This window comes from Lichenostomus cassidix, chromosome 9 (genome assembly GCF_008360975.1).
Source record: "Lichenostomus cassidix isolate B80296 chromosome 9, HeHo_3.0, whole genome shotgun sequence".
Classification (NCBI taxonomy): Eukaryota; Metazoa; Chordata; class Aves; order Passeriformes; family Meliphagidae; genus Lichenostomus; species Lichenostomus cassidix.
Window position 1 is genome coordinate 10,161,628 of NC_139490.1, and position 19,443 is coordinate 10,181,070.

At 42.7% G+C, this 19,443-nt stretch overlaps 1 protein-coding gene across 7 annotated transcripts in view; it reads left to right on the forward strand.

Moving 5' to 3' along the window:
• LPP (LIM domain containing preferred translocation partner in lipoma) overlaps window positions 1–18,706 on the forward strand; it is a 314,289-nt gene extending 295,583 nt beyond the window's left edge. For all 7 annotated transcript variants that reach the window (XM_085069373.1, XM_085069375.1, XM_085069378.1 and 4 more), the window contains 3 exons: window positions 10,877–11,055; window positions 14,121–14,241; window positions 15,826–18,706. In XM_085069373.1, coding sequence (XP_084925499.1) covers window positions 10,877–11,055; window positions 14,121–14,241; window positions 15,826–15,954 — 429 coding nt within the window. In that variant the 3' untranslated portion in view covers window positions 15,955–18,706. The remainder of the gene's footprint in view (window positions 1–10,876; window positions 11,056–14,120; window positions 14,242–15,825) is intronic.
• Window positions 18,707–19,443: the final 737 nt, after the last annotated feature.

A 19,443-nucleotide genomic window follows, 5' to 3' on the forward strand; every position in this document is an offset into this window, starting at 1 on the left:
CTTAATTTTTCTAGATTGAGAGCAAAGGAACAGTGACAAGAGGCTGGATCAACTCGGCAGATGACTGTGTTGTAAGGATTCTTCTGCCCAACAGTCCCACAGCAGTATCTTGAACAGCAGAGTAGCCCAAAGCTTCTGGTTTACTTTTCACCCATTATTCCAGGAAGGATCTGATTTATAGTGTGGGTATATCTTTGTAAGGTTAGAAGGAATAATGTGCCATCCCTTGTACAGCAAGCTGAGTTCCAGCAGAAGTACCCTCAGAGGTGGGCAAGAGGTGCAGAGGGACTGATGTAAATCATCTTCTCTATCTCTGTCTTTGTGGAGGAGATTATCACAGTGGAGGAAGGAAGGTGATGGATGAGTTTCCAGGGCAGAACATCAGTCTCCAGCTTTCGCTTTTCTCACATCTCACTTGACCTCTTTGGGAAGTTCTCTTTTCTGTGCCGTGCCTTGTCTGGGTTCTTCTCACATAGCTGTCTCAATTTTCTGGTTTTGTATCCCTTCCTTCTTTGTCACTCTTATCTCAGCAGGTGGCTCAAACTTGCTTTCCCAGACCAGGAACCGAATCAAACATCCAGGTCATCTGAATGAAAAGAATAGGGATGTCATTGCATCTAAAAATAATCCCAGTACCTGGTAGGTGACATATTTGACCCTGGACTTAGTCAGCAGCCTGGATTTATTTCCAATTAGAGTCTGACTCTAGATAGAAGAATGGGTGTCACTCCAGAGAATAATGCAATTCAAACCCCTGAAGAAATCCTGGCCCCCCAAAAAATGGAATTTCTAGTCTTGTGTAGAGGGGAAAGAGTATAGTACAGTTCTTGCCTTACATTGACTCACTAAATTTTGTTTTCTGTTATTCTTGACTGTGGCCGGTGCTGGTTGTCTGTGGGTTTCCAGTGTTCTTTCAGAGTCTTTAAAAATAGACATTTCACTCAGGAGGCTTTCTTCAAGAAATAAGAAACTCCCTCTTTCTTTTGCTTTGGAAAGACCTCAGAGCACCCACAAAGTTTTCAGCCCTCATATTTTAGGCACAGATAAGTCTCCCACTGCCCCAAAGGCTCCAGGATGTTCTCCTCACATCAGGGACATAAATGCATTTGGCAACTCTTTAGGAAACATATCACGGATTTGGGCAAATCATGTTCTCACTGTCAGTTTAGGTAGCAGCAGCATCCAAGTGCTGTGAGAGTTTTGGGGGAGTTTTTTTCCAAGCTTTATACTGGATTACGTTATCTATTAAAAGCAGCTATTTTTATGCTGAACTGCTGCAATGACCTGTATTTCACAACTTGCACGTATACACTGAAAAAAACATTATCTTGCACTCAAAAGGTGTTTCAGTGAAAGCTCCATGAAATTCTGTGCAAAATCTCATTACCTTCTTGCTTGGGTTTTCATTTTGCTTGAGTTTGGGGTGGTGTTTATTTCTTGGTAGCTCCAGGTGCCAACTTTGGTGTTTGTAGTAGAGATGTGACTTCTGTCAGAGTGTCACAGACCTCCTAATAGCTGTCTAAACCCACTCCATAGATAATATGAAGAACAAAGAAGGAAAATACTGAAATTATTCTCTGAGTCACTGGTGAACCAAGGACAGAAGCGAAGCACCCTTAGTTTCCAGTGCTCTGCCCCTGCCACTAGAAAAAAATTAATTTCTCTTGTGACTTGTATGAGATATTCAGGAGAAGCTTTGCATTCTCTTTGTTTAAGCAATTACGGTAGAAGGGGGAGCTGTTAAACTGATATCCAGCTGAAATATTTAATTTATTTAGTAGCTATTAGAAGCGACTTAGAGATGCCCTTATCTGTGACTTGAAATAATCAGAGGAAAATAGATTGTATGCCTTTCCATGTGGCTTAGAGAGGTGAGGGGCTTTTATTCTCAAGGAGTAAAGGGAAAGGATTCTGTCTTTTTTTTTTTTTCCTTACAAACTCTGAAAGAACCCAGACTCTCAAGCAGTAGTCCTGTCTTTCCCCTTTTTTAAGTTTCTCCAGGAAACCTCTCTTGGAGAGCACAGGAAGAAGAAAAAGCCAGCTGTAAACAGGTTGTAGTTAAAAGGCTGGTAGTGTTCAATCTGTAACCAAAGCAAGTTCAGCTTTGCTGGATGCTAATGTATTGACGAGAGTTTCCAACTTAAATTTGTTTTCCATTTTAACCTACAAAGTTCCATTTTCTTGATGGTTTTTTTGTCACAAATTCTAACATTGCTCGAACAGTCCTTCAGGAAATGCATGGCTGGCGAGAACTCATTTCGAATGAATAAAGAGGAGAGTGAGGGGAACTATAAATAACCACTGAGATGTCAGAGTCTCAGTCATTTTTTCCTCCACAAGTCAGCTTTAGCAGTTAAGGTCAAGATAACATTTCCATGTCAATGGTCAGTTACATCAAAATTCTAAAACAGGGAAACTGAATGGAATTTTGGATTTTTTTTCTTGTATTGTGCCCGGATTTGACCAATTTATAGTCTCCTTGGTCCGCCAGCTCTGAGTCCCAGTGTTATTTTGGTTAAGCTCCTTGCCAGAGTGGCAAGCTTGGATTGGAACATTGGGTTTATTAAAGGCTATGAAATTAAATTCCCAACCAAAAGAAAAGGAAAAAAGCCCACTTCTTGCCCATAGTCACTTCTTTGTTTCCTTTGATGTGGTTCAGTTTGACTTGAATTTTAGCCTAACAATTTGCTACACAGTTTGTTTTGTTTTCACAAAGTTCTAATCAGCTTAAACTGCAAGCAGTTTGAAATGCTTTTCTAACAGCTTCCTTGGTGTTGCTAATTAAGCTTGAAATCTCTGTGTTGTCCACAATTGTATCTAAACAAGGAGGAGAGTGTATCTGTTCGCTGTTTGCTACATCTCCCAGCTGCATGTAATTCTGCTGCCTGCGCAGAAAGTAATCACAACAGGACAGAACCTTTATTTAGGCAAAACTCCCAGGGTGGCATGCAAGGTCAGGCACATCATGTTTTGAGGAATTTGGTGGCGAGAACACGTAAGGCAAGCAGAGCTACATCAATAGCACAAAGGCTGGAAGTGCTTGGGAATAATGAACAGCTTTGCTTTATACCCCAGAGCACTTTGTTCCGCAGAGCCCTGAGTTATGTATGGTCTGTAGGTGCTCTCACCTGATGTGTGGGTGTTAATAATAGATAAAAGCACAGGCTATCAAAACCTGCTGTGTATTCCCCCTCTCCCTCAGGAGCAAAGCTAATACAATATCATAGTTTTTAAAGCTATCAAGGTTCACTTCACTGGAAAAAGAGTCCTAACAAATCCTCAAACACATCTTTCTGCATTGGGCAAAGCCATGGGATGGTTTCCCCCTAGGTAGGGACTGCAGTGGTGTGAAGCAACACTAATCTGTTGAGGCATGGCTGCTGTTGTGCGACACAGCCCAGGGATTTCCGTGGTAGCTCTGTGCCAGTTCGCTTCAGCTGCAGAAGCCTTGAACAAACTGTTTACCTCTGACATTCTGGGAAGGATTTTGAGGGATTTCCTTCAAATCAGAAATCTTTGAAAATCAGCATTTTGCGCCAGGCGTTGTATTATGCAACATCTTGGAATGAAGGTCTGGTTGTGCACTTAGGATCTCCTTGGATTGAAGGAATCAGAGATGGAAGCTGTCTTATCAGATCATCCCTCCCTGCCAAGGCAGGCTCGTCTCCTGTGCTTTGCTGGTGCTGCTGTGCTTTACAAATGTTTTTCTCTCCAGTGCTCCAAAAGCCTGCCCCAGCATCCTGGTTGGATGTTTTCTGGGCCAGTTGCAGTCCTGGTGTGGAGTGACCGATTTCACGTGGTTATACTGGTTCATACCTGGGCTGTGGTGTGGTGGCAGTGCTAACAGCAAGTGTGAGCTCTGCTCACCAACATGCACAATGTGCTGCTTTAATTCTCTGGGGAGTGTGCAGCTCCCCTTTCCTGGTTGCAGTAGACGAGATGTGAGGAGGTTTGGAAATGCAGCTTCCATAGAAAATTGCTGAAAGAACTGGTGCTGATTACTAAGATATTTAACAATGTCTTTTTACATAACTAAGGATGCTTTCAGTTGTTTGGCTTACTGTAGTATTCCATGTAACTATAATTACTGTTGCTGAAAAAATTTCATATGCATAGACTTTTTTATTCTCCATACTATTTTAAAGTCAATTGTAAGTTAGAAGCATTTCCTAGTATTAAATTACTTTACTCTTGCAAATGGCTGTAGACACATTGGAATATTCTGAATAACAGCTCATGTGCTGTTCTCTGGTACTGCACCATCCAAAGTTGACTTTTGAGAGGTGTGCAACTCACTACAGATAAAAAGAGTTTAATTTTTTCTGTTAATAATACCTTGTTTCCATTAAGTAACCATTTAGGCACACAGACTACTTCGCAAGTATTTATCAAACCTAATGATATCCAGTTTCTCCCTGGAATATGTATCTTCTACAACAATTTTATTTCCAGGCCAACTGAGGCACAGAGCATGGGAATCCTTTGCCTATGGCAGCTACTTGGTTTAAAAGCCAGAAGTCCAGGCATTTTATCTTCCAGCCTACCAGTTTAGAGGACAATTCCCTCATTTCTTACATTCATAGGCACTGCTGTTTTAAAAGGACAAAGATCTCTGTGTTGTCAGAGCAAGGAATGTACAGAAGATGAGTAGCTTTGAGTGCCAGGAAGTAGTTAAGTAATTTCCAACACAGGGCTTCTGGTGGATTTTTAGCTGGAAGGAGTCAATGTGACTGTGGTTGGACATTGAGCATAATGGAGAGCAGATTGTTTAACCCTGACATTCCTTCATCACTCTCAGCTTGGTGGTGCTGAAAAGGGATACAGACCTTATCTAAACTGGCACTGAGCATCAGAGAAGTCATCCAGTCCCTGCCTGTGCTGCTCCAAACATTAATTACATTCAGCATTAAAAATATAATTATTTCTGCAGGTAGTATGGCCAGCCTGTGTGCCTGCAGGACCCAGCAGCCTTCTCTAAGTTTCCTCTCCATCCTTTGGTGTGCTCAGACAATGGCAAAGCCATCCCTCAGCCTTCACTTGATAAGACAAATGGAGCTCCTTCCTTCTCTCACTGTAGAGCATATTTTGACATCTGCATATCATTTGAGAAGCACTTCTTAACCACTGTTCCAGTTTCATCAAGGCCTTTCTGTTATTGCACATTTGTGGACTCAATCGCATGCCATTGTTATCTTTGCTGCTAACATAAGCCATAAAATATATCTAGCCTTTCTATAACACAGGCAAAGGGAAAGGGACTCCTTCATCCTGTATGCTGAAAGGACTTTCTGCCAGATCCACCTCCAGCTGCTCTGAGTCCAAAACTACAAAGCTGAATTCAGTTTTCCTGACAAGAAAAGCAAATTCCAGCAGAGGAGAAGCATGCCAGCCGTGGTATTGCTACTGGGCTGGGAAAGCCACTAAAAACTGAGCGGAATGGAAGAATGATTTGAAAGCCACTGAATACAGTAACCTCCAGGACCTGAGTCTGCCCTGTGCAAGTGGTGCCTGTAAGCACAGCTCAGACCCATTACCAGCATGCTGGTAACATTGCAGGGTTCCCAATGTGTTTTATTCCAGTATCTTCCTTTCCATCTCCCAGCAAATCAAGCTATGCTATCTAAAGAAGCCTGACTGTTCAGCACTATGTCTGAATTACGGGGTTTTGCCAAGACATTTTGGGCTGTCAGGGGTCACATCTCTCGCCACAACACACTGATGCAGCTATGGCAGCATGGACTGAAGGTCAGAGCACTGGCCAAGGTGCTTCTGCAGTGTTCTCCCTTGCTGAAAGTACCCCTCAGAGCAGCAAAAAGAGGAGTGTCACCCTTTGCTAATGGTGTGTCCAGCTGGTCAGGTGAAGTGAGAAGGATTAACTCATGCCCAAGTTCTCTCCTCAGATATGCAGGAAGGAATTTCATGCTGGCTATTAGTGACTTAAATATTATGTTTGCCAAGATTTAACCCATCTGTGGAGATAGCAGCTGGGGAGCCTTGGGTGGAAATCAGGTCTTGGATTTTCCTTTTCTAGAAATAATGCCAAAAAATGTTTGAAAGTGTTGAAATTGCATCTCGACATTTAACCCGTCCACCGCTGTCTGCTTTATATTTAATTTATAATACAACTATATATTTTCAGACCCAAAATCTAAATGAAACCATTTGCAATTATTTTGAAGTGCAGTTTTTCAATTGACCTGATCTAATTTGAGGTTTATAAATTCACCAGACTTCTTGAGATTAAAGTGTTCTGTCTTCGCTTAAGTATGGAAACATTTTCAAGCCTCAAAAAATATCCCACAAAGGGGAAAATGTCTGCTGCTCTGCTCTCCTCGCTGTCTGAGGAAATGAAGGAGAGTCACAAGATTTAAAGCAAGTCACTTACCACACTTTACTAAGTTACAGTTCAACTATAGTATTTGACCATGTGCCTGTTCTTAGCACAACAGTCACATTTCATTCGTGCAGCTTAAAACCATCTCTGCTCAGTCACTTCAAAAAATGTGTTTCTTCTGCAGTGCTCACAGAAAGTGAGTTTGTGTCCCTTTGCATGAGTTGCCAATGTAATTTATTCCAGCAACTTCCCTCCCCTCTCCCAGCAGCATAAGCAATACCATACTCGTGTCCCCGAGCGTGAGCTCTCCTCGGTCTGCTGTTCAGAGTGCGGGAGACATTATTTATGTTCATTAGAGCTTGGGATGAATTGCCAATGCAGAAGAAGCAATGACTAATCTGTGTGGCTTTTCTTCTGCACTCATTGCTGGGTCATTGTGGGAGAGTCCTTGTGCTGGCATGGTATTGTGAGTTACTGCTGTCACCCGAAGTTTGGTTAGGAGAAGTTACAAACTGCGGCATTAGGGCAGCGGGATGAGCTGCAGCCCATAGGCTGTCACTGCACCTCTGCTCCCCAAAGGCCTCTTCCACCTTGCCATCTGGGATATGAAGTTTGCAGGAGAGGACTCAAACATTTGCCAGCTCCAGTTTTCAGTGGTTCTTGCAACCCAGAAGTCTTTCCCAGCAGTCGGAGTTTTCACTTTGTCTCCCGTGTTTAAACCTAACATCTGCAGAGCAACTCTCTTTGGCTTTCTGTGGTTTCTGAAGGGACAAGTCTTGCCTTAGGGAGGTCAAACAGCTTCCACCACCACTTGCTAGATGCTTCTTCCCACTTTGCCACTGATTGCACTATACATGTTTAAGTCTCTTAGTTTTAACATGCAAGATGATGCATGATGTCCTGGTCATTTCAGTTCTTTCTTTGTGCTTTAGTGTATCTTTGCTTGGGGTTATTTTTCTTGTTGGTAATTAGGGTGCATTATTCTCCCCATGTGAGATTTTTTTTCTTTGCCATGGATAAGCAGTTCTGCCCTCAAGAGACATGGGCCCAGACGCAGCCTTACACATTGTGCCAACCTTCCATTTAGAAATGGATGGTTCCTTCCATATGCTTTTCAAATCCCAAAAAAATTAGTTGGATTTGGAAACACAAGGGCACTCCCTGCCTCTTGGCCAAAAATATGGGAAAAGAATGGTAAACTTTACCCTCAGACCACACTAGATTTGTGGCCCATATTCTTATGACATGAATTTGACCACAGCTCCTAGGTCTGACGTCTCCTAGCTGTTTCTCATCTTTCTTCTTTGTGCCTTGCCTTAGCTCTCAATGTAGCTCATCAGATGCACTCAGCTCTACCTGTTGATTACAGAGAAGGTTTGTAACAACAGCTGGGGAGGAAAGAAGGAAAATAGAGCTGTTAGGCATTTTTCTTCATCTTGTTTGACTTTTTGAAGGTCTGGAAGCTGCAGGAGGTGCTAGGAGAGTTCACTTAACTGTGAAAGAGAACAAAATCAAGAAGCCAACCTTATAATCCCACAGGGATGCTGTTCCCATAATGTGCAGAAATACCTTTGTGCACGTTGTTAGCTGCTGGGGCAGCACTTAGGCATGTGGGATAACCTGATTAGAGAATCAAAGAAAACCCTGGTAGCTTCACAGGCCAAATCCCGCCTTACAGCAACCTGATGTCAAATGGGTGTGAATCAAGGAAGCTTTCCCTTTGGCATCATCTGGTAACACCTTGAAGAGAAGGGTATGAGCCAGACTTCGAGCAAGGAGAGAAGCTTAAGCAAATACACTCCCAGACAGGGAGTGAGCTGGAGTCTGAAACTAATGACTTTGTTTTTCCTTACTGGTGCAGACTTGGAAGGATGAAAAGAATAAATTTCTCAGGTCTGATTTTGAGGTTGTATAGAAGGCTTAATCAGGAGTTGGTTAATTTATAATACTTTTCTTACTTAGCTGTGAGAATGTCAAACTGTGACTGAGCTGAAATTTGGGAGCAGAAGATGTGTGTTTTCAGAAGACATGATCCAGAGGGGTGGTTGCTTGCTGTCCTGGTCATTGCAAAACTCCCACCAAAGTCAGTGTTAATATGAGATGTCAGACAAGATGGTTGTACTGATCCCCTGTGGTCTTAAACTCTGTGTTCCTGAAATGTATGAGTGACAGTTATATCAGATCCATAGTGAGAGCAGTTCCAGGCCATGCTGGTCAATACTAGACCCCTCTGCAGGGTGGATTGCTGCTGCAGGTGCTGCTCTGGTCACAGTCCTGCATGGGCTGCAGTAGCAGACCAAGGGAACTGCTGAACAGATCAGTCCCCAACATGGAAACAAGCCATGGAATTCCTGGTCATGTTGTGGGGCAGCAGTGTTTATCAGAATTCAAAAGTCAATCAGGAAAGTTCATGGGAGAAGCATCCACTTGAGGCAAAGTATGGGGAAGCCAAGCTCTGACTCAGGAAGTCCCTAAACCAGTAATCAGTGGAAGCTGGAAGCAAATCCCAAGGAATTGCTGTGTTTTGCTTACCCTGTTCTCATACTTTGGCCTCTGTTGTTGGCGACTCTTGGAAATGAAGCAAGTAGTGACTTGGTGAGGCAAATGCTCCATAACTGCGTGCGTTCAGAAAGTTTCATGGCAAATGCCTTTTGAATGGCACAATTTTCCATCGGTATCCGCAGGTATCCTGCCTTCCTTCCTTGGCAAAAAAACACGGACAACCGCATGGATGCGGACTGAGATGATGTGATCTGCTTATGCAAAGCTAAATGGTAAATCTGCCAGGTTATTTCTCCATGGAGAAAATTATTGACCTTGCTTTTTCTGGCATACCAGCCACCGTTATAATGATGATGATGGTGACAGCAACCAGACAGAAAGGCCAGCAGTCATTCTTTCCTGCCCATTATTACAAGGTATAAAGCAAAATCCAGCCTGAATTCAAGGCTAGTCTGGCTGTGCTCTCGTTACAAATGCATGAGGCAGTTCTCATACGGGTTGAAATTCAGGACTTTTCATATCAACCTTTCCAAAAACAATCCTTCTGATCTTGTGATAGGAACTCATGTATTTCTATGTTTGTACCTTACCAGTGACATGCAGCCCAGAGATAATGTCTGAGAGCAAATGTGTGAGTGTAGAACCTTCTGAGCTGCTGGGTGATTCATCTCCTTACAGTACATTTTGGCTGTACATGTAAGGACTGGATCTTGCCCCTGAGAATACCGGTTCAAAGAAGCAATAACAATGCAGTCAGTCAAAGCACTACTTTCCCTGGGAATTTTGTTGCATGAGGAAGCAGAACTTTAGCCTTCCTGTGTTCGTCAACATGATCTGTGTTGCAGCAGCTTTCTGTATTTCTGTCCCGTTAGATTTTTTTCCTTTTCTTCTTCCTCTTTATTTCTGTCTATCTAGATAATAATCAATGGTGCAATGATATATTTTTCTACCTCACCCAAGATGCAAATGCTGCTTGATAAAATCATTTGATAACTTCAGGTGTATCAAGCATGAATAGTAGGTGAAGTTTGCTTTTCTAAAGTCCAGTGAAATTACCCAAATCATTGCCATGGATTTATTGTTTGCATCTATGTTGTTTGCACCCTCCATTCATGGCATGTGTCTTTTAAAGTGCTTGTTTCGAAATGGTAAGTTGCCCATTTAGTGTCAGAAGGGCTGGTGTGGCTCACAGACAGCCGTCTGAAACAAAATTATCTTGGTGTTTCTATAATTAACTGCAAGGGTGAGTGAGGGTTGAAATGAGATGAATCATTCAATGGACCCCACTTGAAAAGTGGGAATTTTTTTGGCTACAGCACTTTAAGAGCAGGCTAGTATGTAAAACCTGTGCAGTAAGGATCACGGCCTTAGAGCTGGCATTTCACAGTTATTATCTTAAACATTGTGGGCCAGAGATAAATGGACCATTTAAGTCATCCTGAACTCCTGTCCTTGCAGATGCTTTCCTTGCAGCCACTGCTTTGTTCTTTCCCCAGACTTAGCAGTATTCTCTGTGGTGAGAGGGGAAGATCAAGATTTTCATACAAGGCAGATAAAGATACTTTTATGGGATCTGCATTGGCAAAGCAGTTAGGGGTTCTCTGTGTTTGCACTTCAGCTTTGCACTGCCCTCTGTGGAACTTGTCTCTAATGAACTCTGCTGCAAAAGCTCACTCAGACTGGGCAGTCCAGAGGCAAAAACCCAGAAGTGTTGGCTGCACAATTCCTTCACATGCTCCTGCTACAGAAGCTGCTGTGTCTCAGATAACCTACCTGATGAGCCATCTCTGATCATTTGTCAGAGCTGCTGAGAGAAGGCTCTGGTTTGTGTTCTCACACTGTACTAAAGGCTTGACCCAGGCCCTGTGCTGTTATCATACTCTTTGATAACTGTTGACTGTACTGCTCTTTATCTAGAAGAAATGGAAAGAAGGCACCTAAAGGTTCCAAGCAGATCAGCAGCAGCCTCCAGCCCAGCTGACCTTTGTAACTGTCCCGCTGAGATGGTGCTCACATCTGTTGTGTGTGTTTTCTTTGCAGAATACACTGGAGCAATGCAGTGTCTGTGCAAAGCCCATCATGGAGAGGATCCTCCGAGCCACTGGGAAGGCCTACCATCCCCACTGCTTCACCTGTGTGATGTGCCATCGCAGCCTGGATGGGATCCCCTTCACCGTGGATGCTGGTGGCAACATCCACTGCATCGAGGATTTCCATAAGTATGGCCTAAGCTGCTGTCAGTGATTTGCTTGTTGTCTTTTTCTTTTGCCCCTAAAAATTCTCCTTTTTCAGACTGAGTGTTCAGGAACATCTGAACCCTCTGCCACTTCCTCCCAAGGCTCTTAAATAGTAGGGAGAGCTTTGCTCCAAGCAGGCACACCATGGCATACAAGGTTAATTGGTTAGGGGACGATTCTGCTTGATCTCTGTTTTGCTTAGAGCTGAATTGAGGGATAACCTCTGTGTCCCTCTGTTTTAAGTGCTCTGCCTTCCCCTTGCCTTTCCCTGCATTTAGCATGTGCACATTTCTCCTCACTGCCTGTTCCTCCACTTTCACATCACCACCTCCCTGTTTCTTCCACTGAGCAATTAAGAGAGGTCCTGTCCTCCTGCACTCTGCAGGTGTTTGCTTACCTGCTCAAGTGATCTCAGGGGCCACAGGCTGCTCACAGCTCCTTTTGTTTCTAGCAGCTAATTAGCTTTTTTTAGCTGCTAAAAATACAGCTCTGGTAATAATTTATAGTGAAACTGCTATTTAAAGTAAGTTGAAAGGTATAGTTGCAAGTAATTTCTGTCACTGACACACTACCACCCCCATCATCACAACCAATCTGGGGAAGACAGGTAGATATAATCAGAGCACAAATGTTTGCCCTGTATGGAAAAGACAGATACATTACACCCCTCAATTAAAAGATGAAATCAATACTGACAAATGTGAGTTTACATCTCAACCATTTACCTCTTAATTTCTAAGGGGGTAGACTTAATTAGAGCCTCGTGACATCAGTGTGTGGGTCTGAAAGCTCAAAGAAGCTGGCTGACATGACAGAAAGGGAAGCAGCCACAATTAACTGGCATGTTCAAATCCAACAGGAGGATGTTCCCTGGAGCTCAGCTAGGCTGGGTTAATTGGCAGCTGCTGTGTTGCTTTGCCTTTCTGTGACACCAGTTGTATGTAAGGTAAAATGTGGTCCTGAGCACAGGCCCAGCAGGAGTTTTGTGCACCACTTGGGTACCTGAAGGGTTTCCCTCATATCCCCTTAACAATTTGGAGGCTGCCCTTTCCCAAAGCCCCACAGGCCAAGGTCTCACATGGTTTCAGGAGAAGGTTGGGAGCAAGAGCTGATGTCCCACATTGAAGGCTTTTGGCAGTGACTGCATATGGACCTCAGGGTTCTGAGAGTGGGAAGTGGGAGGCTGTCAATCCAAGGAAGGGCATAAAAATTGTTGAGTGAAGGATTGAGGGGAAGATGATGGGAATAGTATGAGACCCAATGTGACACTCAGAATGTCTTTGGCCAACCACACATTTTGCAGTACTTTGGCCAGCCCCATTTTAATTGATTAGGGATGACATGTCCTCCTGGTCTGGAGGTTGAGTGTTCTACATCTACATCCTCTTGATAACAAAACTGATGCTCACACTGTCACTCAGCTACCCCCTGAGCTCAGACCCCAGTGGCAGATGGACATTCCCTGAAATCTGCAGGAATGATCTCAGGATCCTGGGAGATAATATTTGCCTCATAATGAATTACCCACAGTAGCCTGCATGAAGAAATGTTGAAGTATTTTTTAAGTACCACATTTGAGCTAAATGGCACAAGGAAGGGTCTGCATGAAGCAGCACATAATTAATTGTGATCACAGCTCTGGTCATATCATGATCCATTTAAGTTATTTTTCAGAGCGCTCGTTATAGCCTCTGTTTAATTCATTTTTTCATTAGATCACAGCTACACAGGCATCTTTCATCTGCTGCCAGTGAAATTAATATTTTTCTTTATTCCTAGTACAGATAGATTTTATTTTTTTTTCTTTTCTAAGATAGTTAATTCTGAGGTGGTTCATGTGACAGGCTGGGTGGCAGAGTCAATCCTTACTAGGCATTTCAGGAAAGAAGGACCTTTGATCTCCTTCTGTTCTGACGTTTGCCATAAGCTTTGCCCTCTGTCACTCCACAGCCCCTGACCCTGGATCTCATTACATGGCAGCAGATTCTGTGGGTGTAAAATTCCTTTTCTGCGGGTGGAATTTGCAGCCAGGAAACTGGTACCAGTAGGTTTTGAACCAAAACAGCAGATAATGATTCACCACAGGCTAAATGTTCCCAAGCCTAGGAGCAGAGACAGCCACTTCTCATGGGACCTGGGGAGAGCAAAACTCGAGGTAATACAGAACATAGGTGAATTATCCAGAAGGGCATATGATGGGCAATACAAGGGGAAAAAGAAAAGCCTGTGCTTCTCTTGATCCCTGAGCTGACCCTGATTCAAGTCAGTCCCTTCATGCAGTGAGCTATTGTCACTGCACAATTGGAACTCAGGCTGTCTGGAAGAGAGAGCACTGGGGTCTCTGCACCCAGACCTGTTCCCTTTTAAGCCTGGACAACCCCCTGTTGGATAACTGAGTTGGTTTTAGCTAAAAAATGCAGCAAGTCAGAATTGTCCTGATGCTTCCTGTCTTAGAGTGAGCACAGCCAGAAATGTGCTTCTGTGTGCATAAATGGGTAATATAGCTTGGAAGTTTAAAGTGGATGGGATAAACCTCAACAAACTAGCGTTCATGAAAGACAATTCTTTCTACCATTGCTTTTCAGACTATTAAATTATTTGTTCCAATCACCAAATTTTAATAGTTTGATTTTTGTTTTCAAGAGATGCTCTTGAAGCATGTCTTGGTTATCTTTCTAACCTTGGGATTTTCTTAGAGGCTGAGGGTTGTGGCAATGCATAAGGTGCCACAATCGAGGGTCATTCAACAGGCACTTCAGTTGTTCATTAGGGCAGGCAAAATGCTTTGCTGCCCATCAGAAACTCTTTAAATCCTCCCCTAATAAATGTACTTTAATATTCTGCAAGCCTAAAATTGCCTTGTAAGACTAAAGTGCTCCTTGCTGGTTTTTTCCAAGAAGGCAGCTGTGCAGAGCTCTAACCTGTGTTGTTTGTGCACGTGTGTGTGTGTGTTGGTACAAATGCACATATTTCTGGCTGGATGGTCCAGCTAAAAAAACCTTTGCTCCAGGTTTGAGGATAACTGGGATTGTCTCTTCCTTCCCCAGGAAATTTGCCCCGAGGTGTTCTGTGTGTAAGGAGCCCATCATGCCAGCCCCGGGGCAAGAGGAGACTGTACGCATTGTTGCCTTGGATCGTGACTTCCATGTCCAGTGCTACCGGTGCGAGGTTGGTATTCCAGTCACAGCAGGGACAGAAAGCAAAGGTTGGCTTAGCTTCATCACCACCTCACATTACACACACCACAGGAAAACCCTATTGTAACACTGGCTCTACAGTCAAATTACTTCACTGACTTCAGCAAGCAAGGATTTTCTCCTCATTTGTATCAGCGTAAATGAGAGGAAAATCAGGTCCCTTGTTTATAACAGGTTCATTAGGAGAGCAAAAGAATGTGACTCAGGCAATTAGGGCTTAATACTTGAGAACTTCATAAATTATAGTCTGGACACAAACGTAGCTCATCCTCATGTTCTTAAAATGAAAGCTAATGCATGTTAGGATTTGAGCAAGATTGTACAGGAAACTCAGCATATGGCTCTGGGTTGAAGAAATTTAATGGACACATAAACATGATCATTCTTGTTTTGTGCAATGCTTTTTGTGCTGCTTTTCTTGTTCAATTTCATTATACACTTCATGTAATTTTGATGGTAAGAATCTGAAGACAGAGAATAAAAATCACCTTAAAGCAATTAGCATGTGGGAACAGCTGTGTTAGAGAACCTTCAAGAATTCTTCAGGGCTATTGTTACTTGTTGGATAATACATCAGCCAGATGGCAGGGTAAGAAAATGAGACCAAATATATTTCTTATTGCAGTTGTAGGTTTTAATAACCTAATCAGGAAGAAGGATGGACTAAGGTTTAAAGGTCTAGGCTGAAACTTGAGGCATTTGGTTCTGACCTTGGCTTTCAGGGTACATATCAGCCCATTATTTTTAAGATGCTGGGGCATTCCTAAATTAAATTTTGTAGAGCCTAATTCATCATACAGCAAGTCCCCATGCTGGCTGCTGAGGTACCCAGGATTTCACACACATGGGTCCATCAGCAGTACTGGGCCAGGAGATTTCTTGATCACACAGTGAGGGATAATTCCCTACTGTCCTAGATGCTATACTTAGCCATATAAACTTAGAGGCTGAGGTCTCTGGAGCAGGTTTGGGGGCCTTTTAGTGGGGTTTCCATGTGCCTGTCTGACATCCTCCTTTTAGTCACAAACTTTTTGGCCAATTGTAATACAAACACAGGTGACAGTTCTGGTAAAGGGAGACAGGCAGGGACTTTGCTTAGCTCCCACCCCTGGAATGGAAGCTGTAACTTTGTGGCATTAACTCTTCCCATGGAGATTACCTATAGTCAGATATCGGTACCAAACTTCTTCCCAGTGATGCTTCTTTTTTATCCTTTTTACTAAATTAATAAATATGTGCTTCAGTTTGATGTTTCTCCAGTGCTAAAGACCTTTGCTTCCTCAGAAATGTGAAGGGAATAATCTCCTTTTATTTTCAATTGGATTAAATTCAGCAGAGAGCTTGGGAACCCATCTTCTCTGCAGCATTGTCTCTTATCAGAAAATGGCTTAATCGTAAAAGACATCACGTACCTCAGCTTCATGCTTTGCACTGACTCAGGCTGGATCCTGTTACAAGGTGGAGAGTGAGGAGAGAGTTTCTTTGACTAATAGGTTCATTGCTTAATCTTGCTTTTTCTTATTTATTTTGCTCTTCTTGTTCACTTATTTCTTAGGACTGTGGTGGCCTCCTGTCTGAAGGGGACAATCAGGGCTGTTACCCTCTGGATGGGCACATCCTTTGCAAGACCTGCAACTCTGCTCGGATCCAGGCTCTGACTGCCAAGGCCAGCACTGATCTCTGAGTATCAACTGTGACCCTCCCCAGGATGCCCATTGGGGGATATTGCACAAGCTTTGCATGATTTCTTTCTAGCCTAGGGTCTGAATCTCTGTTACTGAAAAAATGTTTAAAAAAAAAAAGTTAAAAAAAAAAAGGAAAACTGGAAGGCCTTGGAACAAGAGGGCAGTTTGAGAGGCCATGTTCAGACTGCCCATGACAGGCACCTAATTTAGACACAACTGTTGAGGAGGGCAGTGAATCAGAGCAGCTGCTGTATCTGCAGCTGATGGATGTAAGAGTCACAGCACCTAAGTTATCTGCCTGTGGAAGGAGGTCTGAACATGGTCCTAACTATGCTTCTATGTTTGATTCCTGTTTCTTAAGAAGTACATGAAGATAAAGGGTGAAAGATGGCTGAGCTAGTTATTTCTTCCAAGTAATTTTGAGAATCTCACCAGCTCTCACTGAAGTCATGGGGAGCATCCCTTTGACTTTAATAGGATCTCTGTCACCAGCAGAAGTAGCTCCCACTGCTCTAGGTGTGAGAACAGACCCAGCATTAACACAAACAATGGAACTGCAACTGTACTGCACCTGAGTGTGGGTGTGACCTTGTATCATTGGGACACAGATTTGTTATTTCTTAGGCCCTTACTTGTCTCCATTCCCTTCCAGTTCAATGGAGTTTTTTCTTTTACTCATGAAAGCCTACTTAGCTATTGCATAAATTTATTCTGTAGCGATGCTTCCAATTCACAATGTATGAGCAATCACAGAAAATGTGAGCTTGCACACACTGTACACTACACACACACACACATACAAACACACTACACACACACACAATGTGCTTTTGATTTATCAGAGGTGTAAGCCAGTCATGTCCATTGAGAACATCTTTAAGGGATGTGGGGCTGGAAACACATTTCTGAAATCCCAGTGGTTAAAAAAAGATAAAAATGACTTAATAGAGCTGCAGTGCAAAGCGATGCTCAAAAAAATCTTACGCCACTCTCTCATACAGCCCATTCTAGTGGGACCACTGGCAGTGTTTGGGTAGATCTTTAAGCAATAAAGTTTCTTGCCATCTCCTGTTATTGCAATGGGAGGATTTTCCTTCAACAGTAACAGGGATTGAATCAGGCTTTGGGATGGTACACCCTTCTCTGATGTTAACACACATGATCTATAGTTTTAAGTTAAAAAAATCAGATCTTGTTTCAACAACAGCAAAAAAGATCATCCAAAATACATGTTCAGTTTTCATCCTAAGAAAGGTAAAGAAGGTATTAAACCCTTCACTGTGCCATTCCAGAAAGCAGGCAATTTTTAACCTCTGCCATTTTCATCCCAGCCACTTATAATTTGTCTCTGGTGAAATTCATGGCAGTAGAGTGCTGGACCAGCAGCAACATTTTCATCTTCAGTCCAGAATTAATATATATGCCAAGGTAAATAAAAACTGGGCACAGATAATCTTTTTTTTTCACATGATCATGGATTTGGGGCGGGGGGGGTTTGGTTGGTTTATTTTTTGGTGGTTTTGTTTTGTTGGTTTTTTTTGAAGTTTGGTTAATGAAAAACAAATCAAAAAATTAGAAATCCACAGCTTTCTGAGCAGCTGTAATAGTCTTGTTCATGAAACCCATAATAACTAAGGTGCAAATTACATAGAGAGGGAGTAATTTTCATATCACTGAATTGACATTAATATCTTATTTGCAGATGTAATCAAGGAAAATACCTTTCTTTGCACTTATATTAAGAAGCAGAACTGAAATAGTTACAGGCTGATTGACCATATAAGTGAGAAACTGCCACTCTTCAAGAACAAGTTATAAATTTTTTTCATGCATCCCACTGAAAATCAGAATGTGGTGCTTTATGAATCTTTGTATCAGGCTTCTGTTATAGAGCATAATTATATCCACTAATGCTGAAAAGTTAGATGAGCTGAACTGATAGGAAACAAAGGAAAATTTGTGATGTGGTACTGCAGCTCCTGCAAATGCATTTCCTTTCAGTTTAGCACTAACCTTTCTTGAAGAGCACTGTGAAATTCAGTAGCTTCAGCTGTATGTGGTAAATTCAAATACAGAAATACCAGTCTGAAACCTCCGTTCCTTACATAGTTTATATGTTGGCAAACTTCACCAGTGTCAGGGAAGTTTCCCAAAATTCACAGCTTGAAATGAATCCTTCTTTGTAGAAGGGTGGCATCATTGAGCAAAAGACTTCCTTCACGACCATAGGGGCTGTGCTGAAGCAGTTTGACTTTTTATACTGGATCTCTACCCTGGCCTGCAAGAATTTTACTGCCTCAGACATAAACAGATTTTTTGGCACCCTGGCTCCCACCAGGTTCCACCTGGGCTCCTGCTCCCTGAACTGTGGCATGTAAGGTCCTTCTGAGCTCGCTTCTTGACATGCAGCCTGCACCACCATCAGTCAAAAAAACCTTGCAAATACTGAGCAAATCGAGTTTGGAGTTACTCTACAAAAACAGGGGAGGTCAGTGTTGGGATTCAAGCACAAGTAATTATGTGATGCATTTGGGTGCAGAATGAGCCATTCAACAGGCAGAAAACATCTCTGGCCTTCCTTACTCTTGTGAGTGTTAAATCAAGTGGCTGATGAGACTCTCCTGAATAACACTGTGATAACAGAATAGGAACAAGCTGCTGTGCCTTCCAGCAGAATGTGACCCAGACTAAGGAGGACTCAAGTTCAGAGCCTTTGAGCTTTTTATGGCCCTGCCATAGGCTGCACTGGAGCAACTGGCTCCTTGTCTTCTGCCAAGACAAGGCATATGGCTCCTTGTCTTCTGCTCTCTGCATGAGAGAGCTTCTTTGCAATTTCCCAGAGACATTATGGGAATTAAACTAGTCACAGACTAGCCCAAACTACTGATTTCTGGCGCTCTATTTTCTCTTTCCAGAAAAGTTTGCTGGTATGTATGCCTGGGATTCCAGCCCATTTCAATGCATAGGGCCAGCCAGGAGATCTAGCTCTGAATCCTCTCTGTTTATGAGAGTGCTGTGGTGAGTTGGGCTGGCATGCAGGAAGGTGAGAGCCAAACTTTTGAAGCATTAAATACTCCATGGATGAAATATGATTGGCAAAGATTGAACAGTGTTGATGTTTGAGGTGCTGTGGCTGGTTTCTAAACCTGACACATCTGTGCAGAGGTACTGTGATGGGGTTTTTTCAGCCCCAAACATCAAAGCCATCTGTCTGTTGGAAGGAGTGAGTGTCCAAAACCCTCTTCTTTATTCGGCATGGTTTTGTTTTCCAAAATTGCTATACATATATTTGAAAGATATTGTATATACATCACGGAGGCTCTCATCACCCACATGTATATGGAAATCTCCCCTCTGATGCTTCAGGATATAATTAGGAAATGCTGGTGGGATTTATCTCAATTGCACTGCAATTAAGAACCACTGGGATATGGCTTCATCACAATATTTATCACATATTTATAATATATCATGTTTATCTGTTCCAA